The following is an 18,076-nucleotide window of genomic DNA, read 5'->3' as shown; positions in this document are numbered from 1 at the left end:
TTGTCCTCGTCGACCAAGGCTGCTACGAACACTTAATTGCTGCTCCAAATAGCTGATGAATGCCCCTTTCCCAAGAGGAGAAATCGGCAAGAGAGCAAGAAAATTTTGGAATGGAAAAGAGGAGAGAAAGTGGAGAGAAGAGAGGGAAGATGTGAATGCTTGAGGTGTGTTTCTAAAATGACTAGCCTAAGGGGGTTCTTATAGATGAGGAGGGCTGCTAAAAATAGCTAAAATTATCAGCCAAAGAGCCCTCCCTTGGCCTGCCACACATGTGGCAAGGTTGATAGTTTCAACTTTGTTAATTTAGGCTTGGGGCAAATCTATAAAGCCACTAATTGTGGAGGGGTTTGAATGCAACTTGAACAAGTCTTCAAGAGCCTCTTTGCAAGCTTAAATAATCAGCTAATAAGCTGATTTGGGTCAGCTCTTGGGACGATTTTTGGGCTGTCCATTTCTTGGTCGGTTCGGTTCACTCAGTTCAGTTCAATTGGACCATTTTTTTCATAATTAATTAATAATAATTTATTAACCTAAATTAAATTGGATATAAATTAAAATTAATTATATTATGAATTAATACATATAATTTTGGACCGTCTTAGGTTGAAATTTAGTTCGCCTCGATACTTCAAATTGCTTTTCGGTTTTGCGCTTCTAGCAGTGTCTATTGAGCCATTTTTCGCCCTTTGTGCAAATCTGTTGAAAATAACCAAAATTCATCAAAATTAATTATAAAATTAACTAAAATTCAACATGTTCATATTTTAAGTGCACTTTAATTATTTTGTAAAAATTAATTATTTTTCGACAAGAATTTTATTGAAATTGTATGATTTTAAGTGAAAAAAGGTATATACAAATGTGTAAATTTCCGTGTTTCCAATGGTGCACAATCTTGATGCAAAAAGAAGAAGAAGAAGATGGTAAAAGGGGAGGTGTAGGCAATGACAACAATGGAGGAAAAAGGGAAAAGAAAAAAATAGAGATGAAGAGAGGGAGAGGGGCTTAGGGGGTTAGGGATGGCTAAGGTAGAAGAAAATGGGTTAAAAGGATGATTATTTTAATAAAAGGTTGCATTTATATCTAGGTTTACTAAGCTTGGATGCCAACACATAAAAAAGCAAGGGAATTTGCAAAAAAATTAATTTATTTTGTAAAAGTTAAGGACTTGAACTTAGGACCTCCAACTAACCCTCAAACTTTTACATTTAATGACTAACCATTGGGTCAATTCTCTATTTTTGATATATTTCTAAATTTTATGGAGCTAAATTTGGGATGTTACATTAAGTTTTTGTTTATTTCTTTATTCGTGTAAAATCTAAAGTTTCTTATATCTAATATGTATTTTTCATCTAAGTTTGAGTTGTTTAATTTTGTTATGTTATTCTAAGATTTAAATATTGAGGTTAAAGGGTGAAACTTTTGGCAAATATTAAGGTAAATTCCATACTAATCATTTGAGCTAAAATTAATTATCAATCACTTGTTATAATCATACTTGTAAAGTAAGATCATTTACTTGTTGTAGACATATAAAAATTTACATAATAAATATTTGAATTTTTTTATAAGTTTTGAAGTCATCAAGTGATTATAATACCACATGTTATATTTTTTTTTAGTGAACTTAAATATTTGAACTCTCATATTGCACTATCCTTTGCTTATGGACACATTTGCTAAACTCTTGGACTTATTGGAAAATCATATTGGACACTCCTTTGATGGAGATACCTTTGCTCATGGATTCATATCCTTAACTACTAAACGTACATTGCTAGATTATCCAATTGGGACCTCTATTTTGTGTGGATTCTAATTGAGTAGTAACATTGAGTACTAAAATTTAATCTTAATATGACACCAAAAGTTGATCTTATTACCTCAACATATTTTCTTCCAGGTATTTGTTTTTACTATTTTTAGTTAATTTCTTTAGTTGATTTTTATTTTTTGTTTCTTGCTCTACTTTCATTTTTGACACTCATTCCAAAGTTAAGTGTTACATAATTGTTCTAGCATAATACTTGTAATCTTGTAAGCTCTAATCAACTTCCATGAGGATCGACCTTGGACTCCCGAGATTTTATTACTTGAATATAACCTGCACTTGGGTTGTAGACCTAGAAAGTCCCTGTCAGTGTGTGATGAAAGAACACTCATGTGTTCTTGTTTGTTGAGCTTGAAATTTGATTTTGTAAAAGTAGAGGCAAAATAAACAAGTATGCCATGATATGAATTGTGATATGAAATCATAAACATAATTGGGTGATGTGCTATGTAACACCCTATACTTGATTCGAGTTCTGGAACTTGATATAGGAATATTACATTTGGTGCCAATGTGATCTTGGCTTATCACTAAGTAGATTGAACCTTTAACAATAGATTTTTAACTTAATTCAACTCAGTAACAACATTATGAAAATTTGAGGTCATTTTTGGTTAATTGTTTTCATTTAAAATGAATTAAATGTAATTTTTATTCAAACCAGGGGGCAAGTATCAATATTAAAACGTAAGGTATCGATACCCAAAATAAGGTATATGTACCTTGGTAAGTATCGATATTAAAACTGACATCTGAAAATGAAAACTTTCAAAAATCTAGTGTAGGTATCAATACCTATAACCCAGGTATCGATACCAAGCCTTGGGTATCGATACCAAATTAAAGTATCGACACCAAAATAGCATTCTATTTTCAAAATTTTCAAGAAAAAGTTCTAGGTATCGATACCTAGCCCTTGGTATCAATATCTAGAGTAAAATTTGAGATAAAAACAAAGAAAAAATTACTAAAACCCCCTACGAAGTTATCAAATCAATCCAAAAACTTTAAATCATTTTAAAGTAGTCCAAAACATTCCAAATTGACCCCATTCATCCACAAGTCATCACAATTCATATTCATAAACACAAAACTCATGAAATCTAATTTTAAATATACCTTAATTTCATATAAACTCAACTTAAGATAAGTTCACAAAGTTAGCAATTTGATCCCTTCTAACTAAAACCAACAATTAAAGCCTATGTACATGCCATTTTAACATCAAAATATTAGATCATACTCTTTTCCAATCCTAGAGATATGATGAGGCGAAAAGGTCTTGAACCACTTCTAGCTTCTCTTTTCGACCTTAACCTACACGTTAAAAGGAAACGCATTAAGCTAAAATAGCTTAGTAAGTACTGCAATAGTTTAATATAAACTATATTTCTTATTGCAATTTATTATATAAATACTCTATACAATAATCATGCTTATTCAAAATTCACTTACCAATTGGCATGTCATTTACAAGGCCCAAAGTGTGAACTTAAGTAAAGTGTGTCCGAAAGATATTTTTCCTCTTCCTTCTATTGACAGGTTAGTGGACGCTTCGGTTGGCCATAAATTTATGAGCTTCATGGATGCGTTCTCAGACTACAACTAAATCTCCAAGGCGATGGAAGACCAGGATAAAATCACTTTTGTGACGAGGGAAGGCCTTTATGTTATTAAGTCTTGCCTTTTGGCCTGAAAAATGTAGGAGTGACCTATCAATGATTAGTGAACAGAATTTTCAAAGAGGAAATAGGTCGTAGCATGAAGGTTTACGTTGACAACATGCTGATAAAAAGTGATACTTTGAATCAACATATCGAGCATCTGACAAAAGCATTCGCTATTCTGCGTGCTTATAGAATGAGGTTGGATCTAAAAAAGTGCACTTTAGGGGTGAAGGCAAGGAAGTTTCTAGGGTTCATTATTTTCGAGAGAGGTGTAGAGGCGAACCCTGAAAAGATTCATGCTATTCTAGACATGCCTTCGCTAAGAATGACCAAGGACATTCAACGTCTGACGGGAAGAATTGTGGCTCTAAATAGGTTTGTGTCCAAGATAGTAGATAAATGTCCACCTTTCTTTAAGGCGTTGAGGGCCCTTTTTAAATGGACGGAAGAGTGCCAATCTGCTTTTGCGTAGCTTAAGTCTTACCTGACCTCACCGCCACTTTTAATGTCAGCTCAACTGAGAGAAATCCTCTCTCTTTATTTGGCCACTTCCAAAGAAATGGTAGTAGTGGTGTTAGTGAGAGCGAAAGGGGCTCGATAGTATCTGATGCATTATGTTAGCAAGGTCCTACAAAATGGTGAAAAAAGGTACTAAAAAATTAAAAAAGATCATTTTTTTCCTAGTAGTAGCAGCTCGCAAGTTGTGTTCGTATTTCCAAGCCCACCTAGTGAGGGTCATGACATATCAACCAATAAAGGATATGTTGCCCGTAGACACCTCAGGAAGGATGAAAAACTGAGGAATCGAGCTAGCAGATTTTGGAATATAGTACTCGCCAAAAAAAGTCGTTAAAGTTAAAATCCTTGTTAACTTCATGGTAGAGTGCTCCTTTTACAAATCATCGACGCTTCCAAATAACATCTTAACCTAGTACGACTTTATGATGCATATCCTCTTTTAGAGTATCTTATTGTAGTTACAAGCATAAAGCTAAATATCTTACTTATACACAAAATGTAGAAGTTGTCACCCAACCATAGGAACAAAGTAATCAAACTATAGAATCAAAATGTTGGACAATCTATGTGGATGGGTCCACAGCAAAAAAAGGAGAAGGAGCAGGTGTTCTCCTCAAGGACCCTGAGGGGAATGAGTGGCAGTATGGACCCTCCTTTAGTTTTCATGTTGATACATTGGAAGAACTACTCATTGGAAGAATGATACATTGGACTGGACCCAAGTTGAATTAATTCTGAATTTATTTGTGAATTAATTCACTTATGATGTTCATGGTGTGATTTACCTAAATCTTGAATTAGTCATTGACCATGTGTATGTAACTCATATGTTTTGATATAAATGGAGGCTTATGCTCTAAAGATGGTCGAGCCCATAGTCGGTATGTTGGGTACATGACTTGTGCATGGCATGACTTTACTAGTAATAATAGAAATCATAGCTCGATTAAAGAGTGAACGATATTCTCTCATTGGCATTGTGTGGATTAATAAATATGGAACGTGGTCACGGGTTGCTCATTGTCGAACGAGCAATTTATCACAGTCATTTGTTGATAGTGATCACAATAATCATTAAGAAGATACAGTGGAGACGTTGAGATAAAATAAGATTGTATTCAGTGAACGAATTTAACTCAAAGGAATCAAGGATATCATATGAGAGTAATACACACATGACGAGGTCATTAGACAAAACAGTTGGATGAATTGCTTTCGTAATGAGTATACAATAATGAGTTTCTATTCATGGTACTTCTTGTGGACTGACTCCATGATTAAGTAAATTGTGAATTATCAGAACGATGCTTCTAAACATAATTGCAATTACTAGAGCCTAATTGTATGTGTCTAATTGGTCCCTACGTTAGCTCAACAAAAGCTCGATCAAATTGCATTTGAATCAGAAGGAAATTCTATGACTTTGGAAATAATTTAATTGATTTAATTTATTCGATGTGAAATTAAATTAGGCAGTCGTGAGAATGTTCAACTAGAAAATTTAATTAAAGAATTTTCTTGAAAAATTAATATGGAAAATCTTAGTTAATTTTAAGAAAGATCAAGTAAAATTAAATTAATCGAATCAATTAAAATTAATATGATATTTTTGTAAATTAATTTTCAAATCATACAATTGACCTAATGGGTAATTTAACTTTAAAATTAGACCTAACATCAAAAATTGGGCTCATAAACCCAAAATCGATATCAAGACCCAAAAATTTGTTGAACCGGGCTTGGCATGTGGAACCAAACCGATGGTCCAATGGTGGATAGACCGAACTAACCGGGCCATCATTAGGCCCGAATCAAACCGACTTGGCGTACAGTGAGGGTATTGCACCTGCAATGGCACCACCGGACACAACAATGCCACCGACGGGGGCGACAACATTCTGGTGGCTGGCGGTTGGTCCTTCGACAATTGAGCAGTGGAGGAATCACACTCCTACTGGGACTCTACTGCATAATTTGATTTCAGATTAACTATTCGAAAAATAATATTATTTTAATAGATTTAATATTATTTAATTTAATACTTATCTTGATATTATTTTATTAATTTACCATTAAAGTGATTATCTTAACATTAAATTAAATTAAATATGTATATTATAGATAAATATTATATTAATTTAATATAATTAATATTAAATTTAATTTAATATTTAAGTTGATATTATTTTAATTTAATATTAAAGTGATTAAGTCTAATCATAGTTGAACTCTCTAAACTCTCCTTATAAAGAGAATCATGGGTCATTATTTTTCACACTTGAATTCAAAAGAAAATTGTAGAGAGAATTCTTTGAAGAAATTATTTCAGAATATTTTTAGATATATATTTTTTATTTACAACTTGGCCCAAAAGTTTAGAGAAATTATGAAATTATCCCACTAATAATTTTGTGGAAAATTTTCTGATTCGAGACGAGCCCACACTCGATAGACGTGAGCTTGTGGGTAGCAGAAAAGACTACTTGGTCAAAGCGTTCATCCTAGATAAATAAAAAATGTACGGTTTTGATTAAGTGTTTATTATTTTAGATATCACAACTAAGTTCTTGTTTTTTGGAAAAAAATTAAAAATCTGTTTTTTTCCCCTAAACCTATTTTCCGTTGCATTTTCCAAACCCATTTTTTCAATAATCCAGGCACCCAACAACATGGCAGAATAAGAAGCACTCATTTCTAGTTTACAATTAGCTCGACAGTTGGGAGTAGTTAAGCTAGTGCTTTTTACTGACTCCTAGTTGGTCGTAAAATAGATGACAAGAGAATATGAAGTAAAAGAGCCCAACTTAATAAAGTATCATACTATGGCCAATGACCTACTATCTCGAGTTGAGAAGGCAAAAGTCCGATAGCTATCCAGAGTAAAAAATACCAAAGCCGATGCCCTATCGGAGTTAGCTTCTTCCATTGTGATTGAACAAAGAGGGAAGATCTTTTTAGAATATAGGGCCTCTCTCAATTGTGATAACCAACAAGTACTTAACATACAACAGGAGAAAATGTGGATGACGCCTATCATTCAAGCTTTACAGGGGGAAAATCGAGAAATGAGTAAGAAAGAGTTAGCTAAGGTACAACACAAGGCAACAAGGTACGTTGTATACTCTTTTCTGTAATATATATTGGTCTTGCTTAATTAAATTTCTTAAATCCCTGTTCTTTTAGATACATCATGTTAGATGGTGTACTCTATAAAAATGGCTATTCATAGCCACTATTGAGATGTTTGGCCCTTAGTGAAGCGGAATATGTTATGAGATAGATCCATGAGTGGATATGTGGTGATCACTTAAGAGGAAGATCGTAAGCTCAGAAGATTCTTCGAAAAGGGTATTATTGGCCAACTATGCAGAAGGACACTCATCAATTGATGTGTGCTTGCAATGCCTTCAGAGGTTCACACCTATATAGCGATCTCCAGTCAAGCCTTTTCAAATAATGTCTAGACCTTGGTCGTTTAAGATGTAGGGAATCGACATCCTAGGACCATTTCCAATGGAAATAGCACAAAGTAAATTTATAGTTGTCACATTCAATTATTTCACCAAGTGGGTAGAGGCAGACACCTTGGCAATAATAACTAAAAGGCAGATGGAATTTTTTGCATGGAAATCTATTATTTACAGGTTCGGTGTTCCACGTCTATTCATAATAAACAATGAAATTAAGTTTCAAGGGAAATTCAAAGATTTTTGTGCCGCCTTATAAATATTTCTTAATCAAATCTTGGTGAAAACCTCTAAATCAAATAGTCAAGTTGAAGCAATTGAATAAGAAAATCCTACTAGCTTTGAAGAAAATGGTAGATGAGACCAAGGGTGCTTGGCTTGAAAAGTAACCCAGAATATTGTGGACCCTTAGAACCACCCCTCACATAGCAACAGGAGAAACTTCATTTTCTTTGGTATATGGTACGGAAGCAGTAACACTGATTGAGATAGGCCTGCGCTCCCACAAAACATCTCATTTTAATGATAAAACCAACCAAGAAGCTTTGAGGCTTAGTTTGGACCTTATTGGAGAAGCTAGGGAAACAACTGGAGTAAAGAATGTCGCTCAAGCTCAACAGGTCACTCGGTACTACAACACTAAGGTGAAGTGCAAGTAATTCCAAGTCGGCGACCTAGTCCTATGAAACATCGAAGCTAGTCTACCACCATCCCAATGAGGAAAAATGACTCCTAATTGGAAGGGACTATACAAGATAGTAAAAAAGATAGGTTTTGGTGCTTATAAGATTGCAAAAATATATGACCCCGTCCTTCCTTGCACCTAGAATATACACCACTAAAGAAATATTACGTGTAAGCACTATTTGATCTTATTGAGCTTTTTTTCATTGAATGCAATAATTTTGTGTTGTAAAAAAATTGCCAACTTTCAAATTTCAAAGATTTTCAGAATCTTAGAGTTAGCGATTTAAGATCACACCCTTATTTTATAGTTTGTTGATTTAATATCACGACTTACCTACATAGCATGCCGATTTAAGATCACGCTCCTATCTTACAACCTACTAATTTAACATCACAACTAATTTACATAGCACACCAATTTAATATTGCGCCCCTATTTTATAGTTCGTTGATTTAAGATCACAACTAACCTACATAGCACACTGATTTAAGATCGCGCTCCTATCTTACAATCCACTGATTTAAGATCGCGACTAATTTCTATAGCACATCAATTTAAGATCGCACCTTTATTTTATAGTCTGCTGATTGAAGATCACAGCTAATTTACATAGCACGCTGATTTAAGATATCGCTCCTATATTACAGTTCACTGATTTAATATCATGGTTAACCTATATAGCACGCCAATTTAAGATCGCACTCTTATCTTATAGCCCACCGATTTAAGATCATAACTAATTTACATAGCACGTCGATTTAAGATTTCACCCCTATTTTATAGATCGCTGATTTAAGATCACGGCTAATCTACATAGCACGCCAATTTAAGATCACACTCATATCTTACAATCCGTTGATTTAAGATCACGGTTAACCTACATAGGATGCTGATTTAAGATCACGCTCCTATCTTACAACATGTTGTTTTAAGATCACAACTAATTTACATAGCACGGTGATTTAAGATCACGCTTTTATTTATAGTCCACTAATTTAAAATCACGATTGATATATGTAGCAAGCCGATTTAAGGTCACAACCTCGTGGCTCACGTATATCTTTGACATAATATACCTTCAACATTATAAACTGGAACACAATTCAAAATCTTCAAAAATATGGCAACTAATCATTGAATAGTAAATTGTAATTCATTTAAAAATAAAAACAACAAAAATTCTTCGAAAGTAAAACTCCAATACAGCACAACCAATAAAACAAAAACATTTTAAGCATAAACAAAAATCAAACTACTCTCCCCTCTAGGTTCAATTATGGTGGCAGTGTCCCCCGCTTCCTTGCCTCCCTCTTGGCCAGTTCTCTTAGTAGGAATCACACTTATCTCCACAAACTTGCTAGAAAAGATGAGTTTCCCAGATTCTTTCCATTCTTTAAAAAAACTTTTCCCATTTCTCGTCAGATAGTGAAAAAAAATTAAACCCGAGGTGAACATTTTTGAGGTTGAGCAGAGAGCCAAAGTCCACACACCGAACATCAAGAGGCCCAGTAATAACCTGAACATGCAACAGAATGTTTGCTTTCAACTTGGGTAGGTAGTTCTCAAGATTTTTCCTAGTTTGCACTTGATAGCTCCCCAAAGCTTCACGACTATCTCCCCTTAAATTCTCAATTTCAACATAATGCCTTTCTTCTATTTCCTTCATTTGTTCCTCCTACGCTACCTTCTCAGCCTCTAGTCGATTAACCTCCTCTTTCAGTTTTTTTCTTTAGCCTCCATTGATTTCTCTTTAGCCTCCCAAACAATAACAGTCTCTATGAACTATTTGTTTTGGCACTCAATTTCTTTGTGCAGCTCGCAGAGTCTATTAAGGGCTTGCTCCCTAAACCTTAAGTCCACCACCTTCTTGAACTCTACCTGCTTGGCATCTTCTTCATTGCAAGCTTCCTGGAAACCCCAACCAATGAGTTCAGATTCAACTACCATAATCTAAAATAAACTCATCAATTCCTTCATTGAGGGTTTCCTAGAACGAGTAAAGGATGAAGACTAATATACATATTCTTTTACCGTGACAACCACTTTGTACCACCAATTTTTAATACTCATTTTTTTCTTCTCCTCTTTCTTCTTTTTTCTCCTCTTTTTCACTAGTGTCAAAACAAGTGTTTCTATTATTCACCGCCATGAAAACAACTATAAAATAATAATTTTTCCCTTCCTCTCTATAGCAAATTTATTATTTATCATAGTAAGATTATTTATTATTGTCTATTAATTCTTCTTAGTATTAGATATCTTAGATATTGCGGCTATTGCTCCCAAATCTCAATCATCTTCTCTTTCGTATCGGTTCTTAATTAGTGAGATCGTAAGTATTTGGAATACTTAATTTATTCAAAACCTTTTAAACCCTATATAGTGATCGAATTTCATCTTCCTAACTTGGTGTTTCTTGTTTGAAGGATCAATTTCAAGCATTTAATTTCTTGTGATTCAAAGAGTGGAATCATATTGGATTAACGAAGAGTAAGTATTGTCATAGAAGCCAAAGCGTAATCATTTATCAAAGATTTATCAAAGGTGTTTTAATGATGGATTATTCGTTTTATGTTTAGATCTAATTAAATTCGAAAGTGGGCGTTAAAAGGAGTTTCCTCATTGGAATTACTACGATCAGGTGTGAGTTTTAACACTAAACTAAATTAAGTCTTTGTTTTATATTAATAAAAATATTGTTATTTAAATAATGTTATTGACAAGGATACTTTATGTATCCATAAAGAGAGATAAACCATCGATATAGATTTTGTCAAGTAAGTATTTCCCCAAACCGTATATGTTGTGAAAAGCATGTTGTGTGATATTGATGCTTATTATTGATTTGAAAAATATGTACATCCCATTATCGTGTTATGTGATTATATAGCATACGTAATGTTCGCATGAAAATAAATTGTGAAATTTTGGTACCATATGTACATATGAGATTTGCATGTTAAACATGTCTATATGATTTGAGTGATTTTGGTCATATCACATGCATGGGGTGAGATATATGAAAGGTGGAAGTATGTGGTAGTTTATCTGCATTAATGTGACATTGTTCACGATTTTGATTATATGGCAGTATATCTACGATTTTGGTGGCTTGTCCATGATATTGATTATTGGCAGTTTATCTGCGATTTTGGTGACACTATTCACAATTTGGTGTGTTAGATGGACGAGTTCTAGGAACTTGAATTTGGTGTGTAGCGGAGATGGGTAGGATAGTTTTCATAAAATCTGCATCGTTTTACAAAATGTGCATTGACATGATCATGCATAGTATAAGTGTGAAATATTGAGTTATATGAAATTGATATGATTATTATGATTGTATAATGTGTATGTATATATGTATGTGATTGTGTTTATGTTAATCTCACACTGAGCTTTATAGCTCACCCCCTTTAGTTTTCTATTTTTACAGATAATCCCGAGGTTAGGATTCAATGATGACATTTGGAGGAGTTTCTTGAAAGTATTTTTAAATTAAAGTAATTAAATTTTATTTTGATATTTTGGGTTTGTAATTAGTTTGAGTATGGATTGTGGAATGGGACTTTATTTTGGGGATCTTTCATTCTGGTTTGCATAAATTGCTTGCATGACATTAAGTTTTAAAAAAATGCATAAATTAGTATTTGATAAAATTTTGTTTGAAACTCGGTTTTTAAAATAAAATCTGTAAATAACACATTTTTCTGCTGCATTTCTGAAAAATGAGTTTTTAACAAAATTAGACTTAGTTTTCAAAATTATTAATGTTTACAAATTAGTTTTCTAAAGACATTTGATTTATGAAGTTAATATGTTTTTATTTCTGAAATAATGACGAGTAACTAAGTTCTCCAAATTTGAATAAAAAGACAAATGATTTAGTAGTATGATTGAAAATCTGAAATAGTTTTGAATAAATTATTGAATGTTTACAATTGAGATATTATTTATTTTGTTTCCTGAAATTTATGCGGTTTTTATGAAATTAAAATAAATTATTTATTTCATTTGTTTTGAATTGATAAGCCAATAGTTTTAAAATATTTTTAAAAAAATTATAAATGTTTGGACAAATAGTTTTTGAAATTAGATTGGAAATAAAGTTGAACATTCGATTTTACTAGTTTGGAACGAACTGCACAAATGGTTGAAAGGAAAGTACATTTGAAATCAAGAAAAGTTTTTCTGGGCCATTCCGGTGGCCAATGTAGCTTTTCAAATTCAGCCATAACGATTGTGTCGGGTTTGGGATGTTACAAATTCAACATAAGGGAGTCTATATCCATGATGTGTCTGAGCTTACCTGACAAACTAGTTAATTTCCTTGAAGAAACAACGGTGCTTGCATCACCAATAACATTATCATCAACATCACTCTGCATCACGCGAGAGCTTGCCGACCCTTCCTGATCACTTCTAGATGAGGAGGACTAATTGCGAGGATGCAACTTCCAAAAAGAATAGAAAAAATTTCTAGGCTCATCTTTTTTCCCTAGTAAAATCAAACCTAAGTCATCGGAGGCCTCATGCAGCCAGGCGAGTTCAATGGGCAGGATTTTGTCAGGGTCGACACCCTCCCTGATGTCAAATGCTTGACAACCATCAGGACTCTGCTCACAGAGGCAATAACAGAACATATTCATAGCAGTCAAAATATTTTCCAATCTTAAGACACGACCCCTACACAGCCTTTTGTATTGATCAATTGCGAGCATAGAGTCGAGGGGTTGGCGTTGGAGGCAAACGACTTTGTTGGGCAGTGACCACTTAATCGAGAACTCAAAATCACCCTAAATTTCTTCCACAATCTAATGTATTTACAGTGATTGAGGTGAAAGTTGGACACCCAGTTATGAATGGTTGGTTCATGCCCTTCCCGGGCACTAAAATATACCATTCCCACCAAGAGCCCCTAATTGTAGACCTTCAGTTGGTAGATATGTTGAAAGACACTAGGTAGAGGTGGCTCCTCCCACAGGCAACAGTCAATAACATATGCAGTTAGAGTCCACCACAAGAAGCCAATAAGTTGTCCTAGAACGATTCCATACTCCTTTAAAACAAAACAAAAAAAGGGGTGGAGGCTAGATGAAACCCAACTTTAAGCAGATAAAGAGGCAGTAAAAAACCCTCATTGGTGTCCCTCAATCGCTTTTCCCCTTTGACAATGTCGAAATCAAAGGCAAAGTTCAGAAAATAGATTTCTCGGGTCACCAGATGCTGAACCAGATCCTCCTCTTTGGTCATACACTGATGTGGGTGGCTTCTACAATAGTGGTAGCATAATGAGGCCTTTGCAAGACACCACATCCAACATTTGAACCGACCCCATGCCCCCACTAGCCACGACCAACACGACCATCAACCATTCCATTGCAACCCATTCTAACCCTAACCATGACTCACAGTCGTACTAAAATAAGGAAAGAATAAATGAAGAATGGATGATTTACCTATTGACTGATGATGATTTTAAAAGTGAACCAACAGAAGAGTCAATCAAATACAAGCAAAGTAAGAAAATAGAGTTTCAAAAATTTAGAATGAATAAAAAATTTGGGGGACAATTAATCTTTTTCGTGACGGTTCCTCTCCTTTAAATTGTTAGATGGATAGAAACATATCCAACAAGTTTCAAAATCAAATTGCCGTCTAGACCCACCATCATGCATTCAACACGTGTGAATATCTTAAAAGGGTCACTTTTTAACCCTTCTTCGGCCAGCCGAAGGGGGGGACAGATTGTTACCACTATGTATCTCGCGATCCGGTCCAAATGGCGACCCAACTTGGAAACCCGAATAGTTCGCTTCCTCATGCGTCCACGGCTCGCCATCCCCTGTCAACCTGATGGCCATGGCTTACCTTACGATTCACCTCCCCCCCATACGTCTACAACCCCCTTACAGTTTGCCTCCCCAAGCGCCCATGGCTCGCCATCCCTCTGTCTGCCTAATGGCCACGACTCAACATCTCTTTATTTGCACCACTCCGCTCCTCGCTCGCCACTCCGCTCCTAGCTCGCCACTTTCCCCAACTCGTCAGTTTGTCATGTGGCTGATCCGTAATTCGCCACTCTCCAACTTCATCTCCCAGCTCATTGTTGCCCAGCTTGCCTACTCGCGAGGAAGCCCTTTTAGGGACACCTCTAAGGTACGTGTCAAACCTAGAGGGGTAACGTGTCGTTGTGCATGGCACCTAGTTATACCCTAACACGTCCTATCAAGGAACCGTGCTTTATAAATATGAAGATAGCTTCCATGAAAAGGGGATTAGAGAAAAAAGCCTTCAATAGTATTCATCAAAATTTATTTAGTATAAGTCTAATTTAAAATAATTTCTAATAATTTATTTTTAATATAAATAGTCTTAATTATATTCAATATAAATATAATTTCAATATTCTTTAATTATAATTTAAGGAAAATATAGTTTTAATTTATATTTTATTATTTAATTTAAATACATTTTAAATGATTTTTAGTAATTATAATTTCTTAATTTAATGTATTGCTGGGTCTAATTTTACGACATCTCGAAACAAAGTCCCTTAATGACCAAAATAAAAATAAAAAAGAAGCCTTTACCACTAATTTTAATCTTTTCTCTTCGGATTATCCAAACTCACCGCTACAATCTTACCACTATCACCGCTCCAAACAGACCGGCCCCTTTATTTTGGATACCGGTGGCAGGTGAAAGTGGCGATTTGCGAGATTTGCGAAGGCAAAATAATGAATCTTTATTCTTAATTGAATCAAGAGATTCCAACTTGAAATTTAAGAAATGGAAAAGTGGTCAAAACGGCTCGTTTTCATGTTTTTTTGCTTATCAGTTTGTATCCAAATCCCATATGTTTCTTCGTCTACTGCCCCCCTTCAAGGAAATCAGGTATATCAGAGATTTTCTTCGCAATCTTGGTCCTTTTATTCATCAAATTTATTTCTTTCAAAGAAAATCCAGATTGCAAATGATGAAAATTGTATGGTCAACCCACTGAATATTGAGTTTTCTGAGGATTTCTTGATTTGGGTAATCTCAAGTTTGTCTTTCATTTTAGTCTCCCTAAAAAGATTGTCTTTATTATTATTATTTTCTTTTTCTTTTTTTTTTTTGGGGGGGGGACTGCGTTTGTTCCTCTTAATCATTTTTTCTTGCTGTCCGAGTGTATCTGTTGTATGGTGTTTTGCCATCATTATGATTCAATTTGAAGTCTTTGAGTTTATTGTTTGTCCAGGGTAACAAAGAATCTTCAGCTGCAAGGTAATTCTATGTGCTTTGATCTTGGTTACATGGATTTTAGGTGTACTTTGTTCCTTTGTTTCTTCAATTATGACTAACCTATCAACTAAGATGACCTGCTAATGTAGCAATTCTTTGTGCTCAATATGACATGTCTGGGTTTACTAATGTCAGACTTAGTTTTCTATTGATTGTAGGAGATATTGTAATAATGCTTTCTTCATTTTCCCCCTTTTTAGAACCTTTAAGCTAGAGGATGCTCATGTAGTACGTTGTTCAAGAGAAAGGAGTAGAGCAGCATGGAAAGTAATTGAAGAGGTATTCATGCAGCTGGAGTTTCAACTTTTAAGATGCTATCCTTTCAAATATTTTGCTTTCAATTGTCACTGAAGTTAGTAACCTTTCATGTTTTAATGCAGTATCTAATGCCGTTTGTGGAGCAAGAGCGATACAAGATTTCAAGTGGATGTAGGCTTCACCCTGACAATGATTTGTATAGAGATCAGGAACAGCACAAGCACCATGTAGATATAAACGAATGGCGATGTGGGTACTGTAGAAAGAACTTCTATGAAGAGAAGTATCTGGATAAGCATTTTGACAACAGACATTTTGATTTGCTGAATACGGTATGTGGACTATTATAGAATAGATAACATCCATTACCTTGTTCAAGTTTTAACAGAAGTAACCCCTTGAATAATGGTATGCTTGTGCTGAATTCAGAGTCATAGTAGGTGTCTGGCTGACCTGTGTGGTGCATTGCATTGTGACCTTGTCATGGATTCTTCACTCCACAAGACTAAGTGCAATCCTGCTGCTGCTGCGAGGAATGAACATCTTTGTGAGGTACCTTCTAAATGATTTATTAGGCTAGTTATATACTTTGGCATTCTTTATGTCATTTTTTGGGACTTCTCTGCAGAGTCTTGCTGATAGTTGTTTTCCGGTTAGCAAAGGTCCTGTAACAGGCCGTCTTCATGGTATTTAGTTTTTCTCACTATAACTGCTATTTGTTTACTGCATTTACATCTTTTCAAACCCTTAACTATTGCTTTCCGATATTGCTGAATCAATAGAATTCTTCTTGCGGCAATTCTGTGATGCCCACACTTGCAGCGGAGGTCCAAAACCCTTTCCTAAAGGGCAAAAGGTAGAAATCTCTGTAACTTAAATATCTCATTACTAACCATGAGATGTGGTGTGGTGGTTGCTCACCTCATCCCTTAACCATAAGGTCGAGGTTCAATCCTCACCAATGGGAATGGAGCCACAATTCACGGCCAGCTATTTATCTCCTCAGAGAGCACCTGTGGCAAGGGGATTAGTCATTGTTACCGGTGGCGGATACCTTGGTTTCGACCAAAAAGAATATCTTATTCCTTACACATGATGCTCATACACACAATAATGAACAATCAACCTTGAAGTCCAACTCCGCTTTTATATAAATGCTTATATAGCATTTATAAACCTATACTTAATTTAAGTGTTTTACTGATGTCGGTTATGATATTACTAAAATACCCTCTTATATACGAATTTATTTTTTATGAGGGTGTTTTTGTCTTTTACATAATAAATCAATAAAAATTTGGTCATAATGGGTTTTAAACCCGGAACATCATGGATGATAAACAATTAACTTACCATTGTAACCAAAACATCAATTGATTTTTATATTAATTTTTAATAAATATATTTGTTATATAATTTCTTTTCACCCACATTGTAGGTGTACCATAAATCTAGTGTCTTTAATTGTCTTTTTTTTCTTGCTTTTTGAATAGAAAAAGCTTACCTCATTCTTTAAATGTATATATTGTTATGGATCATCCAATTTTATATGTGCAGAAGCGAACAAGTATGCTTTACATTTCTCTATCCATTTTGACTTTGATGCTGCTGCCGCTTTTCTACTTCTTCATTTACTTGTACCAAAGGTAAGCCTTTTGAACACTTCCTTTACTGGTGTCCTCTTCTGGAGTTTTGGAGGCCATAATAGCTTGCGAAATTCTTGTTGCAGGGGAATTAAAAGTGGGTCACAAGAGCTAAAACGAATCTCACTAAGTGGTCGTAAGAAAAAATCGTTTTAAACATACAAGGCTTCTATATCATCAATTATTATGAAGGTTTTAGCTGTTTTATGCTCTCTAAACTGCAACACAAAGGTTTCTCCTTTTGTTCACTTGATCAAGTTTTATTTGAACAGTGCTGCATAGCTTACATCTGTTTCCATCTCTCGTCTACATGTGTTGTGCATGTATGTCATGTTTCGTTTTCTTTTCTTTTCGATACTTATCATGCAAGGATAGATGCAATATAAACTAAACTACAGAATCTATAGGGTAAAACTCTCCTATTTTGTTGGGCAAAAGAAGGGTTTTGGTTGTTTCCTCCTAAGGCTGTATACATGGATATATGTACCTATGTATGCGTCTCCCTTCCATTTACATGTGAAACAAGGAAGTGACAAAGCGCTGACCCGGCAACTTCTGATTAGCTCCATATATTCATCAGTAAAGACTTTGTTTTATATATATATATATACGTGTGATGGATGTGTTTGTAATATTATTTGTAGTGAAAACTGAAATTATATCATGTTCGAAACATACAAGTTAGCCCTTCAAGCTACAAAACTACCCCGTGA

The 18,076-nt window shown here is 34.6% G+C and overlaps 1 protein-coding gene across 1 annotated transcript; it reads left to right on the top strand.

The window, feature by feature from the left end:
- The first annotated feature begins 14,695 nt into the window (after positions 1 to 14,695).
- Positions 14,696 to 17,995, top strand: LOC107898494 (uncharacterized). The gene is made up of 9 exons (XM_016823959.2): positions 14,696 to 15,072; positions 15,419 to 15,444; positions 15,663 to 15,741; positions 15,843 to 16,052; positions 16,150 to 16,272; positions 16,349 to 16,406; positions 16,503 to 16,576; positions 17,278 to 17,366; positions 17,450 to 17,995. The coding sequence occupies exons 1-9, from the start codon at positions 14,968 to 14,970 to the stop codon at positions 17,517 to 17,519; spliced, it is 834 nt and encodes a 277-aa protein (XP_016679448.1). The 5' UTR covers positions 14,696 to 14,967; the 3' UTR covers positions 17,520 to 17,995.
- The last annotated feature ends 81 nt before the right edge of the window (positions 17,996 to 18,076 follow it).

This window comes from Gossypium hirsutum, chromosome D04 (genome assembly GCF_007990345.1).
Source record: "Gossypium hirsutum isolate 1008001.06 chromosome D04, Gossypium_hirsutum_v2.1, whole genome shotgun sequence".
Taxonomy (NCBI): Eukaryota; Viridiplantae; Streptophyta; class Magnoliopsida; order Malvales; family Malvaceae; genus Gossypium; species Gossypium hirsutum.
The sequence above is the reverse complement of the archived record's forward strand: the minus strand, read 5'-3'. Positions and strand labels throughout refer to the sequence as shown.